Raw genomic sequence first — 19,527 nt, 5'->3', positions numbered from 1 at the left:
TCAGGAAGCAGGGGCAAGGCCGGACACCTTCTCCAGCCGTGCATTTTGGGGCCCTGCCTGTGGCTGCACAGAACTCCTCTTTCCCTCCTGGGAGGTCTAAGCCCCGCTGCTCTATTTCTAAAGCGGGGGCTAAAGCACAAACGCACTTGCTCACACACACACCAGCTAAGGGGAAGACAGGGGAGGGGAGGGGAGGGCAAGACAGTCCCAGAAGAGGGAGCAAGTTCCGCGCAGCCAACCCGCTCAAGGGAGCCATTCCTACCGCTAAGTGGCAGAGGAAAGCGTCAGACCTGCCCCGGCACTGATGCCTCAAGTTTTGGCTTTCCTATTTCCCAGATTCTCTACTGCATTAGCATAGAACTGTGGCCTTCATATGCCAAGGTGCATCATTTGAAGGCCTTTTTCAGAAACATCTACTTTATTCCTTTAACGCTGCCTAGCCTCTGTTCTAGGGAGCCTCTCTAGGCATCAGCACTGCACGGCACGGAGGGCCCAGGGGCCTTGAGGCGCCAAAGTGCTTCAGGGCTGGCACAGGGCCAAAGGCTGTGACGCGCCCCGGCTACAGGGGGTCCCGTTGGCCAGGGGCCAGCAGCAGGCAGAAAGCTGCCGGGGCTGGGGGAAAGCCCTGCCCTGCTTACAGGGCGGCTGGGCTGGGGGCTGGGAGAGCTCCATTTCCCCCCTCAGGTGCGGAGACAGGGGCTCTCACCCTCCTTACAGGGTTGCCCCTCTCTCCGGGCAGCCAAAGGAGCACAATGGCCAAAGGCCAAGCGCACCAAAGACCCAGCCCTGCACACAGGCAGGTGGCTCAGCGCAAAGCCAGCCGCGGCACCCTGAAGGTGCCTTGGCCATGCCAGGAAGGCCCTTTGCCCACAGGGCCTCTCGTGCCCCCTCTTCAGCTCCAAGCTCGCTCTTGCCTCGCCGTTCCACTCTTGAGCTCGAAGCCGCTGCCGCACTTGCCTCGTCGTCCCACGGCTTCTGCCAATGGACGACGACACACTCAGGCCGGAGAATCACCAGCTGCCCAAGGGAACTGCCACCCAAGAGCCCCCGAGCTAGATCCTCAAGCAACCACCCACAGACCCCCCGAGCTACCCAAAAGTGTCCAACTTCAGCACCACGTTGCTGCTCTTACCTCGCCGCTCCGCTCTTGAGCTCAAAGCCGCTGCTCCTCTTCCTTGCCCTTGCCCCGCCGTTCCACTCTTGAGCTCGAAGCCGCTGCTCCTCTTGCTCGCTCTTGCCCCGCTGTCCCATGTCTTCTGTCACAGGACGATGACACACTCAGGCCTGAGAAGCTCCAGCTCCCCAAGGGAGCCGCCAGCCAACAGCCCCACAAGCGAGATCCTCAAGCCACCACTCACAGACCCACCCCCCTCCCCCGACCCCACTGCCCAGAAGCCTCCAACTTCAGCTTGACTCACCATCGCGACGTCCGGCGCAGTCCCACGCCGTGCTGGGGGCCAGGCCCTCTGGGCAAATGAAGCTGGGCATGCAAAGCAGCGGCCAAGAGGCTGCAGCCCTGCTTACAGGGGCCTCAAGCCTCTGCCTGGACTGCAAAGTGCCCAGGACTGCAGAGCACTGGCCCCGACTTACGGGGCGGCCCTGGTCCCTAAGGCCTGCGGAGGGAGGCTCCTTCTCTCCCTTTGCGGGGCGCTCCCCACTAACGGGGCAGGCGCCCAACGCAGGCTGCCAGCCGAAGGGAGCACCAAGGCTCCCAGACTCACAGCCTGCTTACACACCCAGGGAGCCACAGAGCTCGGCCTTCCCCCACGGCAACAGGAACGGGACTCTAGAGTCGGGCAGTCCAGCCTAAAGGCCTAAAGCCCAGGGGCCCCAGGGGCCGGGAGCCCAGCCCCGAGGACAGGGAGGGCACACGCCTGGCTCCGTGACTCCTGGCCCCGCGCCTCTGAAAGGCCGGGGCCAGGGATACCCGCCTGGTTACAGGGGGTCCCTCCGACCGCCCGCCGAGGCCAGGGGACGCACACAACCCCACTTACGGGGCCGTCCCCCGCAGCCCGGCACCCCCAAGAAGCGGCACGGAGCACAGGCTCCGGGCCTGCGCCCCACTTGGGGGCCGGCCGGAGCAGCACGGCAACACAGCCGTCTGCAGCAGCCCCGGGAGCCTCTTCAACACGGCCGCCACGGAGGTGGCAGTGGCCCAAAGCAGCGCCCTGCGGCACGGCGCTTCTTCCAGCTGCACCCTGGCAAGGGCCCGGGAGCGCTCGTTCCTGTCACCTGGCTAAAGCAGCCTCCCCGGCCCTGCTTACAGGGAGCTGGGGCTGCTCCTGGGGACAAAGGGCGCCGCAGGCTCCTGACACCTGCCCCGAGTACGGGGCCGGCACGCTGGCAGCTCGGCGGCACCGCCGGCAGCACAGGCACACACCCAGGCCCTGGCTACAGGCGGGTCCCGGCGCCCACGCTACCGTAGCTAAGCGGCTTCGTGCCGTCCTCAGGAAGCAGGGGCAAGGCCGGACACCTTCTCCAGCCGTGCATTTTGGGGCCCTGCCTGTGGCTGCACGGAACTCCTCTTTCCCTCCTGGGAGGTCTAAGCCCCGCTGCTCTATTTCTAAAGCGGGGGCTAAAGCACAAACGCACTTGCTCACACACACACCAGCTAAGGGGAAGACAGGGGAGGGGAGGGGAGGGCAAGACAGTCCCAGAAGAGGGAGCAAGTTCCGTGCAGCCAACCCGCTCAAGGGAGCCATTCCTACCGCTAAGTGGCAGAGGAAAGCGTCAGACCTGCCCCGGCACTGATGCCTCAAGTTTTGGCTTTCCTATTTCCCAGATTCTCTACTGCATTAGCGTAGAACTGTGGCCTTCATATGCCAAGGTGCATCATTTGAAGGCCTTTTTCAGAAACATCTACTTTATTCCTTTAATGCTGCCTAGCCTCTGTTCTAGGGAGCCTCTCTAGGCATCAGCACTGCACGGCACGGAGGGCCCAGGGGCCTTGAGGCGCCAAAGTGCTTCAGGGCTGGCACAGGGCCAAAGGCTGTGACGCGCCCCGGCTACAGGGGGTCCCGTTGGCCAGGGGCCAGCAGCAGGCAGAAAGCTGCCGGGGCTGGGGGAAAGCCCTGCCCTGCTTACAGGGCGGCTGGGCTGGGGGCTGGGAGAGCTCCATTTCCCCCCTCAGGTGCGGAGACAGGGGCTCTCACCCTCCTTACAGGGTTGCCCCTCTCTCCGGGCAGCCAAAGGAGCACAATGGCCAAAGGCCAAGTGCACCAAAGACCCAGCCCTGCACACAGGCAGGTGGCTCAGCGCAAAGCCAGCCGCGGCACCCTGAAGGTGCCTTGGCCATGCCAGGAAGGCCCTTTGCCCACAGGGCCTCTCGTGCCCCCTCTTCAGCTCCAAGCTCGCTCTTGCCTCGCCGTTCCACTCTTGAGCTCGAAGCCGCTGCCGCACTTGCCTCGTCGTCCCACGGCTTCTGCCAATGGACGACGACACACTCAGGCCGGAGAATCACCAGCTGCCCAAGGGAACTGCCACCCAAGAGCCCCCGAGCTAGATCCTCAAGCAACCACCCACAGACCCCCCGAGCTACCCAAAAGTGTCCAACTTCAGCACCACGTTGCTGCTCTTACCTCGCCGCTCCGCTCTTGAGCTCAAAGCCGCTGCTCCTCTTCCTTGCCCTTGCCCCGCCGTTCCACTCTTGAGCTCGAAGCCGCTGCTCCTCTTGCTCGCTCTTGCCCCGCTGTCCCATGTCTTCTGTCACAGGACGATGACACACTCAGGCCTGAGAAGCTCCAGCTCCCCAAGGGAGCCGCCAGCCAACAGCCCCACAAGCGAGATCCTCAAGCCACCACTCACAGACCCAACCCCCTCCCCCGACCCCACTGCCCAGAAGCCTCCAACTTCAGCTTGACTCACCATCGCGACGTCCGGCGCAGTCCCACGCCGTGCTGGGGGCCAGGCCCTCTGGGCAAATGAAGCTGGGCATGCAAAGCAGCGGCCAAGAGGCTGCAGCCCTGCTTACAGGGGCCTCAAGCCTCTGCCTGGACTGCAAAGTGCCCAGGACTGCAGAGCACTGGCCCCGACTTACGGGGCGGCCCTGGTCCCTAAGGCCTGCGGAGGGAGGCTCCTTCTCTCCCTTTGCGGGGCGCTCCCCACTAACGGGGCAGGCGCCCAACGCAGGCTGCCAGCCGAAGGGAGCACCAAGGCTCCCAGACTCACAGCCTGCTTACACACCCAGGGAGCCACAGAGCTCGGCCTTCCCCCACGGCAACAGGAACGGGACTCTAGAGTCGGGCAGTCCAGCCTAAAGGCCTAAAGCCCAGGGGCCCCAGGGGCCGGGAGCCCAGCCCCGAGGACAGGGAGGGCACACGCCTGGCTCCGTGACTCCTGGCCCCGCGCCTCTGAAAGGCAGGGGCCAGGGATACCCGCCTGGTTACAGGGGGTCCCTCCGACCGCCCGCCGAGGCGCAGGGGACGCACACAACCCCACTTACGGGGCCGTCCCCCGCAGCCCGGCACCCCCAAGAAGCGGCACGGAGCACAGGCTCCGGGCCTGCGCCCCACTTGGGGGCCGGCCGGAGCAGCACGGCAACACAGCCGTCTGCAGCAGCCCCGGGAGCCTCTTCAACACGGCCGCCACGCAGGTGGCAGTGGCCCAAAGCAGCGCCCTGCGGCACGGCGCTTCTTCCAGCTGCACCCTGGCAAGGGCCCGGGAGCGCTCGTTCCTGTCACCTGGCTAAAGCAGCCTCCCCGGCCCTGCTTACAGGGAGCTGGGGCTGCTCCTGGGGACAAAGGGCGCCGCAGGCTCCTGACACCTGCCCCGAGTACGGGGCCGGCACGCTGGCAGCTCGGCGGCACCGCCGGCAGCACAGGCACACACCCAGGCCCTGGCTACAGGCGGGTCCCGGCGCCCACGCTACCGTAGCTAAGCGGCTTCGTGCCGTCCTCAGGAAGCAGGGGCAAGGCCGGACACCTTCTCCAGCCGTGCATTTTGGGGCCCTGCCTGTGGCTGCACGGAACTCCTCTTTCCCTCCTGGGAGGTCTAAGCCCCGCTGCTCTATTTCTAAAGCGGGGGCTAAAGCACAAACGCACTTGCTCACACACACACCAGCTAAGGGGAAGACAGGGGAGGGGAGGGGAGGGCAAGACAGTCCCAGAAGAGGGAGCAAGTTCCGCGCAGCCAACCCGCTCAAGGGAGCCATTCCTACCGCTAAGTGGCAGAGGAAAGCGTCAGACCTGCCCCGGCACTGATGCCTCAAGTTTTGGCTTTCCTATTTCCCAGATTCTCTACTGCATTAGCATAGAACTGTGGCCTTCATATGCCAAGGTGCATCATTTGAAGGCCTTTTTCAGAAACATCTACTTTATTCCTTTAACGCTGCCTAGCCTCTGTTCTAGGGAGCCTCTCTAGGCATCAGCACTGCACGGCACGGAGGGCCCAGGGGCCTTGAGGCGCCAAAGTGCTTCAGGGCTGGCACAGGGCCAAAGGCTGTGACGCGCCCCGGCTACAGGGGGTCCCGTTGGCCAGGGGCCAGCAGCAGGCAGAAAGCTGCCGGGGCTGGGGGAAAGCCCTGCCCTGCTTACAGGGCGGCTGGGCTGGGGGCTGGGAGAGCTCCATTTCCCCCCTCAGGTGCGGAGACAGGGGCTCTCACCCTCCTTACAGGGTTGCCCCTCTCTCCGGGCAGCCAAAGGAGCACAATGGCCAAAGGCCAAGCGCACCAAAGACCCAGCCCTGCACACAGGCAGGTGGCTCAGCGCAAAGCCAGCCGCGGCACCCTGAAGGTGCCTTGGCCATGCCAGGAAGGCCCTTTGCCCACAGGGCCTCTCGTGCCCCCTCTTCAGCTCCAAGCTCGCTCTTGCCTCGCCGTTCCACTCTTGAGCTCGAAGCCGCTGCCGCACTTGCCTCGTCGTCCCACGGCTTCTGCCAATGGACGACGACACACTCAGGCCGGAGAATCACCAGCTGCCCAAGGGAACTGCCACCCAAGAGCCCCCGAGCTAGATCCTCAAGCAACCACCCACAGACCCCCCGAGCTACCCAAAAGTGTCCAACTTCAGCACCACGTTGCTGCTCTTACCTCGCCGCTCCGCTCTTGAGCTCAAAGCCGCTGCTCCTCTTCCTTGCCCTTGCCCCGCCGTTCCACTCTTGAGCTCGAAGCCGCTGCTCCTCTTGCTCGCTCTTGCCCCGCTGTCCCATGTCTTCTGTCACAGGACGATGACACACTCAGGCCTGAGAAGCTCCAGCTCCCCAAGGGAGCCGCCAGCCAACAGCCCCACAAGCGAGATCCTCAAGCCACCACTCACAGACCCAACCCCCTCCCCCGACCCCACTGCCCAGAAGCCTCCAACTTCAGCTTGACTCACCATCGCGACGTCCGGCGCAGTCCCACGCCGTGCTGGGGGCCAGGCCCTCTGGGCAAATGAAGCTGGGCATGCAAAGCAGCGGCCAAGAGGCTGCAGCCCTGCTTACAGGGGCCTCAAGCCTCTGCCTGGACTGCAAAGTGCCCAGGACTGCAGAGCACTGGCCCCGACTTACGGGGCGGCCCTGGTCCCTAAGGCCTGCGGAGGGAGGCTCCTTCTCTCCCTTTGCGGGGCGCTCCCCACTAACGGGGCAGGCGCCCAACGCAGGCTGCCAGCCGAAGGGAGCACCAAGGCTCCCAGACTCACAGCCTGCTTACACACCCAGGGAGCCACAGAGCTCGGCCTTCCCCCACGGCAACAGGAACGGGACTCTAGAGTCGGGCAGTCCAGCCTAAAGGCCTAAAGCCCAGGGGCCCCAGGGGCCGGGAGCCCAGCCCCGAGGACAGGGAGGGCACACGCCTGGCTCCGTGACTCCTGGCCCCGCGCCTCTGAAAGGCAGGGGCCAGGGATACCCGCCTGGTTACAGGGGGTCCCTCCGACCGCCCGCCGAGGCGCAGGGGACGCACACAACCCCACTTACGGGGCCGTCCCCCGCAGCCCGGCACCCCCAAGAAGCGGCACGGAGCACAGGCTCCGGGCCTGCGCCCCACTTGGGGGCCGGCCGGAGCAGCACGGCAACACAGCCGTCTGCAGCAGCCCCGGGAGCCTCTTCAACACGGCCGCCACGCAGGTGGCAGTGGCCCAAAGCAGCGCCCTGCGGCACGGCGCTTCTTCCAGCTGCACCCTGGCAAGGGCCCGGGAGCGCTCGTTCCTGTCACCTGGCTAAAGCAGCCTCCCCGGCCCTGCTTACAGGGAGCTGGGGCTGCTCCTGGGGACAAAGGGCGCCGCAGGCTCCTGACACCTGCCCCGAGTACGGGGCCGGCACGCTGGCAGCTCGGCGGCACCGCCGGCAGCACAGGCACACACCCAGGCCCTGGCTACAGGCGGGTCCCGGCGCCCACGCTACCGTAGCTAAGCGGCTTCGTGCCGTCCTCAGGAAGCAGGGGCAAGGCCGGACACCTTCTCCAGCCGTGCATTTTGGGGCCCTGCCTGTGGCTGCACGGAACTCCTCTTTCCCTCCTGGGAGGTCTAAGCCCCGCTGCTCTATTTCTAAAGCGGGGGCTAAAGCACAAACGCACTTGCTCACACACACACCAGCTAAGGGGAAGACAGGGGAGGGGAGGGGAGGGCAAGACAGTCCCAGAAGAGGGAGCAAGTTCCGCGCAGCCAACCCGCTCAAGGGAGCCATTCCTACCGCTAAGTGGCAGAGGAAAGCGTCAGACCTGCCCCGGCACTGATGCCTCAAGTTTTGGCTTTCCTATTTCCCAGATTCTCTACTGCATTAGCATAGAACTGTGGCCTTCATATGCCAAGGTGCATCATTTGAAGGCCTTTTTCAGAAACATCTACTTTATTCCTTTAACGCTGCCTAGCCTCTGTTCTAGGGAGCCTCTCTAGGCATCAGCACTGCACGGCACGGAGGGCCCAGGGGCCTTGAGGCGCCAAAGTGCTTCAGGGCTGGCACAGGGCCAAAGGCTGTGACGCGCCCCGGCTACAGGGGGTCCCGTTGGCCAGGGGCCAGCAGCAGGCAGAAAGCTGCCGGGGCTGGGGGAAAGCCCTGCCCTGCTTACAGGGCGGCTGGGCTGGGGGCTGGGAGAGCTCCATTTCCCCCCTCAGGTGCGGAGACAGGGGCTCTCACCCTCCTTACAGGGTTGCCCCTCTCTCCGGGCAGCCAAAGGAGCACAATGGCCAAAGGCCAAGCGCACCAAAGACCCAGCCCTGCACACAGGCAGGTGGCTCAGCGCAAAGCCAGCCGCGGCACCCTGAAGGTGCCTTGGCCATGCCAGGAAGGCCCTTTGCCCACAGGGCCTCTCGTGCCCCCTCTTCAGCTCCAAGCTCGCTCTTGCCTCGCCGTTCCACTCTTGAGCTCGAAGCCGCTGCCGCACTTGCCTCGTCGTCCCACGGCTTCTGCCAATGGACGACGACACACTCAGGCCGGAGAATCACCAGCTGCCCAAGGGAACTGCCACCCAAGAGCCCCCGAGCTAGATCCTCAAGCAACCACCCACAGACCCCCCGAGCTACCCAAAAGTGTCCAACTTCAGCACCACGTTGCTGCTCTTACCTCGCCGCTCCGCTCTTGAGCTCAAAGCCGCTGCTCCTCTTCCTTGCCCTTGCCCCGCCGTTCCACTCTTGAGCTCGAAGCCGCTGCTCCTCTTGCTCGCTCTTGCCCCGCTGTCCCATGTCTTCTGTCACAGGACGATGACACACTCAGGCCTGAGAAGCTCCAGCTCCCCAAGGGAGCCGCCAGCCAACAGCCCCACAAGCGAGATCCTCAAGCCACCACTCACAGACCCAACCCCCTCCCCCGACCCCACTGCCCAGAAGCCTCCAACTTCAGCTTGACTCACCATCGCGACGTCCGGCGCAGTCCCACGCCGTGCTGGGGGCCAGGCCCTCTGGGCAAATGAAGCTGGGCATGCAAAGCAGCGGCCAAGAGGCTGCAGCCCTGCTTACAGGGGCCTCAAGCCTCTGCCTGGACTGCAAAGTGCCCAGGACTGCAGAGCACTGGCCCCGACTTACGGGGCGGCCCTGGTCCCTAAGGCCTGCGGAGGGAGGCTCCTTCTCTCCCTTTGCGGGGCGCTCCCCACTAACGGGGCAGGCGCCCAACGCAGGCTGCCAGCCGAAGGGAGCACCAAGGCTCCCAGACTCACAGCCTGCTTACACACCCAGGGAGCCACAGAGCTCGGCCTTCCCCCACGGCAACAGGAACGGGACTCTAGAGTCGGGCAGTCCAGCCTAAAGGCCTAAAGCCCAGGGGCCCCAGGGGCCGGGAGCCCAGCCCCGAGGACAGGGAGGGCACACGCCTGGCTCCGTGACTCCTGGCCCCGCGCCTCTGAAAGGCAGGGGCCAGGGATACCCGCCTGGTTACAGGGGGTCCCTCCGACCGCCCGCCGAGGCGCAGGGGACGCACACAACCCCACTTACGGGGCCGTCCCCCGCAGCCCGGCACCCCCAAGAAGCGGCACGGAGCACAGGCTCCGGGCCTGCGCCCCACTTGGGGGCCGGCCGGAGCAGCACGGCAACACAGCCGTCTGCAGCAGCCCCGGGAGCCTCTTCAACACGGCCGCCACGCAGGTGGCAGTGGCCCAAAGCAGCGCCCTGCGGCACGGCGCTTCTTCCAGCTGCACCCTGGCAAGGGCCCGGGAGCGCTCGTTCCTGTCACCTGGCTAAAGCAGCCTCCCCGGCCCTGCTTACAGGGAGCTGGGGCTGCTCCTGGGGACAAAGGGCGCCGCAGGCTCCTGACACCTGCCCCGAGTACGGGGCCGGCACGCTGGCAGCTCGGCGGCACCGCCGGCAGCACAGGCACACACCCAGGCCCTGGCTACAGGCGGGTCCCGGCGCCCACGCTACCGTAGCTAAGCGGCTTCGTGCCGTCCTCAGGAAGCAGGGGCAAGGCCGGACACCTTCTCCAGCCGTGCATTTTGGGGCCCTGCCTGTGGCTGCACGGAACTCCTCTTTCCCTCCTGGGAGGTCTAAGCCCCGCTGCTCTATTTCTAAAGCGGGGGCTAAAGCACAAACGCACTTGCTCACACACACACCAGCTAAGGGGAAGACAGGGGAGGGGAGGGGAGGGCAAGACAGTCCCAGAAGAGGGAGCAAGTTCCGCGCAGCCAACCCGCTCAAGGGAGCCATTCCTACCGCTAAGTGGCAGAGGAAAGCGTCAGACCTGCCCCGGCACTGATGCCTCAAGTTTTGGCTTTCCTATTTCCCAGATTCTCTACTGCATTAGCATAGAACTGTGGCCTTCATATGCCAAGGTGCATCATTTGAAGGCCTTTTTCAGAAACATCTACTTTATTCCTTTAACGCTGCCTAGCCTCTGTTCTAGGGAGCCTCTCTAGGCATCAGCACTGCACGGCACGGAGGGCCCAGGGGCCTTGAGGCGCCAAAGTGCTTCAGGGCTGGCACAGGGCCAAAGGCTGTGACGCGCCCCGGCTACAGGGGGTCCCGTTGGCCAGGGGCCAGCAGCAGGCAGAAAGCTGCCGGGGCTGGGGGAAAGCCCTGCCCTGCTTACAGGGCGGCTGGGCTGGGGGCTGGGAGAGCTCCATTTCCCCCCTCAGGTGCGGAGACAGGGGCTCTCACCCTCCTTACAGGGTTGCCCCTCTCTCCGGGCAGCCAAAGGAGCACAATGGCCAAAGGCCAAGCGCACCAAAGACCCAGCCCTGCACACAGGCAGGTGGCTCAGCGCAAAGCCAGCCGCGGCACCCTGAAGGTGCCTTGGCCATGCCAGGAAGGCCCTTTGCCCACAGGGCCTCTCGTGCCCCCTCTTCAGCTCCAAGCTCGCTCTTGCCTCGCCGTTCCACTCTTGAGCTCGAAGCCGCTGCCGCACTTGCCTCGTCGTCCCACGGCTTCTGCCAATGGACGACGACACACTCAGGCCGGAGAATCACCAGCTGCCCAAGGGAACTGCCACCCAAGAGCCCCCGAGCTAGATCCTCAAGCAACCACCCACAGACCCCCCGAGCTACCCAAAAGTGTCCAACTTCAGCACCACGTTGCTGCTCTTACCTCGCCGCTCCGCTCTTGAGCTCAAAGCCGCTGCTCCTCTTCCTTGCCCTTGCCCCGCCGTTCCACTCTTGAGCTCGAAGCCGCTGCTCCTCTTGCTCGCTCTTGCCCCGCTGTCCCATGTCTTCTGTCACAGGACGATGACACACTCAGGCCTGAGAAGCTCCAGCTCCCCAAGGGAGCCGCCAGCCAACAGCCCCACAAGCGAGATCCTCAAGCCACCACTCACAGACCCAACCCCCTCCCCCGACCCCACTGCCCAGAAGCCTCCAACTTCAGCTTGACTCACCATCGCGACGTCCGGCGCAGTCCCACGCCGTGCTGGGGGCCAGGCCCTCTGGGCAAATGAAGCTGGGCATGCAAAGCAGCGGCCAAGAGGCTGCAGCCCTGCTTACAGGGGCCTCAAGCCTCTGCCTGGACTGCAAAGTGCCCAGGACTGCAGAGCACTGGCCCCGACTTACGGGGCGGCCCTGGTCCCTAAGGCCTGCGGAGGGAGGCTCCTTCTCTCCCTTTGCGGGGCGCTCCCCACTAACGGGGCAGGCGCCCAACGCAGGCTGCCAGCCGAAGGGAGCACCAAGGCTCCCAGACTCACAGCCTGCTTACACACCCAGGGAGCCACAGAGCTCGGCCTTCCCCCACGGCAACAGGAACGGGACTCTAGAGTCGGGCAGTCCAGCCTAAAGGCCTAAAGCCCAGGGGCCCCAGGGGCCGGGAGCCCAGCCCCGAGGACAGGGAGGGCACACGCCTGGCTCCGTGACTCCTGGCCCCGCGCCTCTGAAAGGCAGGGGCCAGGGATACCCGCCTGGTTACAGGGGGTCCCTCCGACCGCCCGCCGAGGCGCAGGGGACGCACACAACCCCACTTACGGGGCCGTCCCCCGCAGCCCGGCACCCCCAAGAAGCGGCACGGAGCACAGGCTCCGGGCCTGCGCCCCACTTGGGGGCCGGCCGGAGCAGCACGGCAACACAGCCGTCTGCAGCAGCCCCGGGAGCCTCTTCAACACGGCCGCCACGCAGGTGGCAGTGGCCCAAAGCAGCGCCCTGCGGCACGGCGCTTCTTCCAGCTGCACCCTGGCAAGGGCCCGGGAGCGCTCGTTCCTGTCACCTGGCTAAAGCAGCCTCCCCGGCCCTGCTTACAGGGAGCTGGGGCTGCTCCTGGGGACAAAGGGCGCCGCAGGCTCCTGACACCTGCCCCGAGTACGGGGCCGGCACGCTGGCAGCTCGGCGGCACCGCCGGCAGCACAGGCACACACCCAGGCCCTGGCTACAGGCGGGTCCCGGCGCCCACGCTACCGTAGCTAAGCGGCTTCGTGCCGTCCTCAGGAAGCAGGGGCAAGGCCGGACACCTTCTCCAGCCGTGCATTTTGGGGCCCTGCCTGTGGCTGCACGGAACTCCTCTTTCCCTCCTGGGAGGTCTAAGCCCCGCTGCTCTATTTCTAAAGCGGGGGCTAAAGCACAAACGCACTTGCTCACACACACACCAGCTAAGGGGAAGACAGGGGAGGGGAGGGGAGGGCAAGACAGTCCCAGAAGAGGGAGCAAGTTCCGTGCAGCCAACCCTCTCAAGGGAGCCATTCCTACCGCTAAGTGGCAGAGGAAAGCGTCAGACCTGCCCCGGCACTGATGCCTCAAGTTTTGGCTTTCCTATTTCCCAGATTCTCTACTGCATTAGCGTAGAACTGTGGCCTTCATATGCCAAGGTGCATCATTTGAAGGCCTTTTTCAGAAACATCTACTTTATTCCTTTAACGCTGCCTAGCCTCTGTTCTAGGGAGCCTCTCTAGGCATCAGCACTGCACGGCACGGAGGGCCCAGGGGCCTTGAGGCGCCAAAGTGCTTCAGGGCTGGCACAGGGCCAAAGGCTGTGACGCGCCCCGGCTACAGGGGGTCCCGTTGGCCAGGGGCCAGCAGCAGGCAGAAAGCTGCCGGGGCTGGGGGAAAGCCCTGCCCTGCTTACAGGGCGGCTGGGCTGGGGGCTGGGAGAGCTCCACGTCCCCAAGGGAACCGCCACACAAGATAACCATAGTCTGAGTCTTGAGCCACCCTCTCCCCAATATTAACAATAAATCTTGTATCCGATTCCTTCTTGGAATGATTTGATTAAGTATTCATGCCTGATTTTCAATTCCCATCAGATCCATCTCAATTATAAGGAAATAAAATTTTCCTGCATTTTATTTTTGCCAATGGTATGTTATAATATGTTTCATTGAATTGTTCTTCTTCCTACCTTTATTATATTCACTGTTGTTTTGAAACTGCATTATACTGCAGTGGTGTTTATAGAGTCTATATTGTGTTGTAAATAATTCTGATTAATTTTGTGTATGTGCTACCATAATAAATCATGGAAGTTTTATCAACGTGTGTCAGTTACATTCCTTTATTCTGAAGGAGAAAATTCTCGAAAGTTCCAGTTACAGCTATCAAATCTTTTCCCCATTAACCAATGACAAATACTGGGCTATGATGAGATTATGCCACACCCGGGTTCATCTTTGAGATGTTTATAAAGCAAGGGGGTCATTTTTGCACCTCATGACTCATCAGGAGGGCTTTTCTAACAGATTTTGTCTTCAGCTCCCACTTTGTCTATGGCAATACCCTTCTAAAATATCCCAGGTTTTCAGCTAAAAATGTCACCTCATTCCCTTCTAAATCATCCCAGATTTTCTGTCAAAGATGCTGCCTCTGACTGCTGCCTGACAACAGATTCTCCCCAGATGTGCCCATTGTTCATTACCTCAAATTCACCCTATAAAAAAGCGCTGATTTCTTTCATGTAAGTTACCTCAGGTTGTGTGACAAGAAAGAGACTTTGGACAGCTCAAAAGGCTGCCTCTGATTTTCCCTCCAAAATGTTCCCAAGCTGTGTCCTATACATAACCTAAGATTTTAGCCCAAAAGTGTTTGTTTTCTCCCACACACACGTCTTCATATTTTCCCTTCGAAATATCTCCTACAGATTAGCTGAGATTTTGCTCCAAAATCTGTTCTGTACATTCTTCCAAAATGCTCAGTACCATAGAGATTACTTTAGATTTTACTTTCATCCAGTCCCTTGCAGATTACCTGAGATTTCAGCCCAAAACTGTTTCTTTCTGGCCCTTCAAAATTACTTTGAAAGCCCACTTAACTTTCGAGTGAAGTTTCCGCTCCGGGGCGGGACTCGTCCCCCTGCGTTGCCAATGGGGAGCGGCGGCCGCAGGAAGGGAACCCGCCCGGCCCTCCCGTGTCCCTCAGGGCACGCCCGCATCCCCAGCACCGAGGCACGGCAAAGCCGCATCCCGCCCCGTCAGTGGCACTCAGGGCATCTGCCACCGCCTCAGAGACACGAGCACGGAACCCCATGTGCCTCTCAGAGCCCCGCACGCTTCCTCAGCCACACTCGAGGCACCTGCCTCCCCTCAAATGACCTGTGTGTCCCCTCAGCGACACCCAGCACACACACCACTCCTTCAGAGACCCTCACGTCCCCCCGAGGAACACGGGGTACCTGCCTCCCCTCAAATGACCCTCATGTTCCCCCTCAGAGGAACACAAAAGCGCCATCTGAATGCGGAGTGGGATGTAACAAAAGGTCACAAAGCAATTGTAACAGGTACCATTGTAACAAGATGGGCAGGTAAAACCAGCAAGACAGCAAAGCCAGGAAAATAACAAGCACCATGAAGAGCAAAATGCCAAGTTTTAGTGGAACTTGCAAACTGCAAAATTAGCTAAAAACAACTCAGACTCAATAAACAAGAAGAGCAAGGCATGCGCTGAAGATAGAGGTAAAAATTTCAAGGGTGAGGAAGACTACTTTGCATCACAAGCCCACCAGAAGACTGACGACCGCCACAGGAGGAACCGTGGCATGCACAAAATCAACAAACTCTTATAAAACCATGGCACAGCTTTATACAAATACGAGTACTCTAATGGTACGCTGTATCTGTGCCATTACCTGGGGGGACTTTTAAAATGTAGCTGGAGGCTAAAGAAGATTGGGTGAGGTTTGGCTCAGAGCTCCACCTCACTCCCACCCCCAAATAAACCAACACCTGCTCTGGAGCCATCTGACTGTAGAGTTTTACTTTCTTGCCCAGATTTGGGTTTCACATCTGCATCCCCCCAGTGACACTCAGGTCCCCTCAGCAGCACATGGGGAATTGGCCATTCCTTCAGTGACCTGTTATGTCCTCGGTGGCACATGGGACACCTGCCACTCGCTCAGGGACACGTGTCCCCCTGGTGACACTCATATTCCCTCAGTGACCCTCACAGCCTCTCAGCATCTCCTGAGGACCCCTCCTCCCCCTCAGAGTTCATTCTGCTCCTTACTGATTACCTCAGATTTTGCTTCCAAAATATTCATTCAGTCTCTTGCAGATTACCTTACATTTTATCCCAAATACGTTCCTTGTGGCCTTTGAAAATTACCTCAGGTTTTAATTTCATATTTTCTTTTATAAGGCTTAATATTTATTATTTCTAAATTAAATTATTTCTAAATTAAATATATATTATTTATAAATTATTTACATTTAATACAAGTGATAAATAATTGAAATCTTAACAAACCATCTTTCATATTTAACATTAAATAATATTTATGTAATCTTATGTTTATAATGTATTTTATTAAATATTTTATTCATAGTCCAAGTTTTCTCTGCCCGTCCTCCCCAGATTACCGCAGACTTTTCCCCCAAAAACATCTTTCTCCCCTAGAGGTCACCTCAGCTTTTCCCGCCAAGAATGTCCCCTACATAAAGGCCACACATTTCCGCAGTTTTTATTCCCACTCTTCCCCGTTTCACCCCAAAATGCTCATCGCGTGCCCCCCAGGTGACGCCACGCAATTCCCGCATCCCTCTCCCGATCGAGTTCTTTCAGTCCCCCGTGACTTACCTCATCCTTTGTCCTCGGCACCTGCAGCCCGGCGTGGCCCTGTCCCGGCCGCTGCTCCTCCGCGTCTCCTCACCGCAGGGCTGCCCCAGGGCCAGTCCCGGAGCGGCCTGGAAGCCGCCCGGCGCCTCGCCCGGAGGGACGGACACGGCGGCTTCGAGTTCCCGGCGCCGCGGCCTGAGGGGCCTGAGGGGCCTGAGGGGCCTGAGGGGCCTGAGGGGCCTGAGGGGCCTGAGGGGCCTGAGGGGCCTGAGGGGCCTGAGGGGCCTGAGGGGCCTGAGGGGGCGAGGCCGCCGCACCCGGGCGGGAAACGCCGCCCTGCCGTGCCATCGGCAACACAAGTGGCATGGTGTCAGGGACCCTCGTGTCCCCTCGGCAGCACACGGGGAATCGGCCATTCCTTCAGGGACCTGTTGTGCCCTCAGGGACACGTGCGGCACTCGCCGCTCGCTCAGGGCCATGTGTCCCCTCGGTGACACTCATATTCCCTCAGTGACCCGTCACCCGTCTCTCCCTCAGTGTTCATTCTGCTCCTTACTGATTACCTCAGATTTTTCCACCAAAATGTTCTATTCCATTGACATTACCTCAGATTTTCCCTTCATAATGTCCCCATCTGCATCTATACATTACTTCTGATTTAAGCCTCAAAATGCCACCTAATAATTACCTCAGGTTTTATCTCCAAAGTGTCCCATTTCCCCCCTTCGGATTCCCCTCAGATTTTCCCTCACAAAAATTCACTATTTGTCCCATGCAAATTACCTCAGATTTTGCCTCCAAAATACTCATTAATTCCCCTGCTGATTACATGAGATTTTACCTCAAAAATGCTTTTACTGCCCCTTAAAAATTACCTCAGGTTTTGGTCACAGCATTTTCTCTGCCTCTCCTCCCCAAATGCCCTCAGACTTTTCCCGCCTTCTCCCAGGACCGCCCCCCTAGAGCTGCCCTCAGGTTTTCCCGCCAAAAATGTGCCCTCTATGTCCTCCAGAGATTAGCCCAGCTTTTATTCCCACAGTGTGGTGGAAATAAAACTCCTCAACTTTCCCCCCAAAATATTTTTTCCATGCTCTGCAGGAGATTCCAGGGAATTCCATTCCTCAACTCTGAAGTTCTTGCTGTTTCCTTGAGTTACCTCAGCATTTCCCCTCACAAAGTGAAACACCGTGCAGCCCTGTGACAGTGCAGGACCATCCATTTCTTACCATAAATTCCCTGTTCTTGGTTTCCCAATTGTCCACAACGCTTTCTGACAATTTCTTGGAGTGACATTTCTTATAGTTCTTTCCTTGCCACCCCACAGGTGACCAGTCCCTGTTTTATGTATCCATTTCAGCTGTGCATCACAGCTTTTCTTCTCTTCCTAGCATCTGTTTTCTTCATTATCCTACCCAGTTTTCCCCCCTTAGCATTCAGGTGACCTCCTTCCAGCTTGCTCTGTCATTTCCTATGAACATCTCCAGAAACACCCAAAGCTTCACCTTCCCCTTCATGGAAATAAAGCACTTGAGCCCTCTGGATGCTTTTGGACAATCTCAGTTTGGGACCAGGCAGCTGCAGGGGGACCATCATCTTCAGTCTGGGTGACTGCCTGTAGCACTCACAGGTGACCCCAGAACAGCACCCACAATGCTCTGTCTTTCCCAGGGCTGGAGATATCAGTCATCTTCTTCAGGACATTTAATGACTAAATTACAAATCCACTATAACTGTGCAATTATTATTTTTTGTTTAAATGTAAACACTTCTGTACAGTTTTGGTACATGAAGAGAGTGTTCTTCTGAAATAAAATCTACCATGTTCATCCCCCTGATAATTTTTAGCCCTTACCCCAGAGTTTAGGAAAGTTATAGACAGGTTTACCATAGTGCTTTGAAGGCTTTTTTGTACCTCGAGAGCAGTGTTTAACAGTCTCACCTCTAGGATGGCTCTCTGCCAGAGAAACTGCCAGAGAGCCGATCCCTGTGGAGACAAAGGCACGCTGCAAACCCTCACACAGCCTCAGAGCTGCTGGGAGAAGAGAATCTGATGCACTGACTTGTTCCCAAAATAGCATCCTGGGAGGTGCCTGACCTGCCAATACCTGTGGTGCTTCCTTTACTGAGTGAGATGAAGTCCAGTGCCAGGAATCCTGGGGTGGTTTCCTTGACAACCAGAAGAAATGCACAACTGAGATGCATTCAGGTGCTGTTTTAATTCCTCTGAAAACAATGAGCTGTATCACCAGAACTCAGATAAATAAAACTGAGATATGCAGGCAGATGGTGAACTGCATTTAAATTCAAGGGCAAATTTGATCTGAGCCTGAAATCTGCCATGAAACAAACCCTCAAGAGATCAAGCAGGCTGGAAGTACTTCTCCTATTCAATAGGGCAGAGATCTTGCAAGATCATCTAGTTATTTTATAGCCTTTAGATTATAAATTTCAAGAGATGGAACGTATTTCTATGAAACATATAGAAATATCTAACACTGAATTAATTTGAAAGTCTCCCCTTAAATCCAAAGGCTTCAAATTTCAAAGTTGATTGCAGACAATGCACTGTTCATCAGAAGCACTAGGGGCATTTATTGAAATCAGAACGTATTTTGAAATTGTTTTAACAAGACAGTTAAAACAGTTAAAACTGTCTTGTTACCCCAAAGCATACAACATCAATAGGAGTAACAGTATATTATTACTCATTATTTCTATGTAGGCATGGCCACAAATTTTCTATGGACAGTAAATTCACTGATAACTTCATCTTTTCATTAATTCAAGTTACACTGAGAAGCATTTTAAGTCCTATTAAGGTCAATACTTTTTCAAGGAAGAATTCCATTATAAAATATCAAAATACATAAGAATTTCAAAAGGAAATGTTCCATTAGGTTTCATAGTTTTGGCATTTTGTTTTACAATTTACCTACTCTTTAAGGGAAAATAAAAAAATAAAATAAAAAAAAGAAGCCCAGGAAGTATCATGTACAATGATTCTCTAAAGATCCAAGAAGACTAAATATCCTAATAAGGCAATTTTATTTCACAAATAATATTGCATTCACCAATAGAGTTGAACTTTAGTGTTTTCTGCAGTAGGCCAGGTCCCTGGCAGTGGGGTATGCAACATCCTAATCCAGAGGCAATTTTGGCAAAATGAGTTTTTCCTTTTCCAGAACTAAACATCAGTCAGTGGAAGATCGTCAGACAGATGGTTTACTCTGAGAGAATATTTAATAACCCAAGAAAAAGAGAGAAGAACCCTGATCACTGACTTCCTCTGGAGTGAAATTCCCCATGCTCAGAGTTTTTCGATAGTTGATATCCCCCTTTGATTGTAGGTGCAGCCTCAGGAAATGAAATTATCCTCAAATTGTCTTCCCCCTTACCAAAAGTTTCCCTTCTTCATGACAAGAGTGTAATAGATGTAGACTCTGAACCAAGGTGACATGGATGTCTTGTGCTTAAAAGACAAAATTCTCTGATGCAGCATCAGAAAAATCTTGCAAATAACTTAATCAGCTGTTCTTTTACCTATATTACATAGCAACTAATTAAACATGCAACATAGAAGTGGCCTTTCATTTGCTGGCATTCAGGAGATGTTTTAGAGCAAATCAAATTGTCTTAGTCCAGTTTACAGCAGGGTACTGCAGCAGGCACTGACTCAAACCCTGACAAAATGCACTGCCACATATCATCCTGAAACAAGCACTGAGAGGTGCTGTAAA

General features: G+C 58.1%; 1 protein-coding gene across 4 annotated transcripts; it reads right to left on the bottom strand.

The window, feature by feature from the left end:
* Positions 1-6,825: 6,825 nt before the first annotated feature.
* On the bottom strand, positions 6,826-16,969 carry LOC147654451 (uncharacterized). 4 transcript variants are annotated; one of them, XM_086883617.1, is made up of 6 exons: positions 16,085-16,751; positions 15,812-16,039; positions 10,920-11,043; positions 8,759-10,762; positions 8,473-8,596; positions 6,826-8,315 (listed from the first exon to the last, which is right to left on the bottom strand). In XM_086883617.1, the coding sequence occupies exons 4-6, from the start codon at positions 8,826-8,828 to the stop codon at positions 8,021-8,023; spliced, it is 489 nt and encodes a 162-aa protein (XP_086739743.1). In that variant the 5' UTR covers positions 8,829-10,762; positions 10,920-11,043; positions 15,812-16,039; positions 16,085-16,751; the 3' UTR covers positions 6,826-8,020. The 4 variants fall into 4 exon arrangements, with proteins under 4 accessions (XP_086739743.1, XP_086739747.1, XP_086739746.1 ...); XM_086883621.1 differs by having other exon boundaries at positions 6,826-8,312; XM_086883620.1 differs by having other exon boundaries at positions 8,473-8,593; positions 15,812-16,969.
* Positions 16,970-19,527: the final 2,558 nt, after the last annotated feature.

Source organism: Cyanistes caeruleus, chromosome 3 (assembly GCF_971803275.1).
Source record: "Cyanistes caeruleus chromosome 3, bCyaCae1.hap1.1, whole genome shotgun sequence".
Taxonomy (NCBI): Eukaryota; Metazoa; Chordata; class Aves; order Passeriformes; family Paridae; genus Cyanistes; species Cyanistes caeruleus.
This window is presented reverse-complemented; position numbering and strand designations above follow the sequence as displayed.

What these genes read in the sequence shown, in the direction of transcription:
- LOC147654451 (XM_086883617.1), bottom strand. Translation starts at nt 8,828, where the DNA reads ATGCCCAGCTTCATTTGCCCAGAGGGCCTGGCCCCCAGCACGGCGTGG. An exon ending in CTGCGCCGGACGTCGCGATG is followed by an intron (nt 8,597 to 8,758) that starts GTGAGTCAAGCT and finishes GTCCTGTGACAG; the next exon opens with AAGACATGGGACAGCGGGGC. An exon ending in CTCAAGAGCGGAGCGGCGAG is followed by an intron (nt 8,316 to 8,472) that starts GTAAGAGCAGCA and finishes GTCCATTGGCAG; the next exon opens with AAGCCGTGGGACGACGAGGC.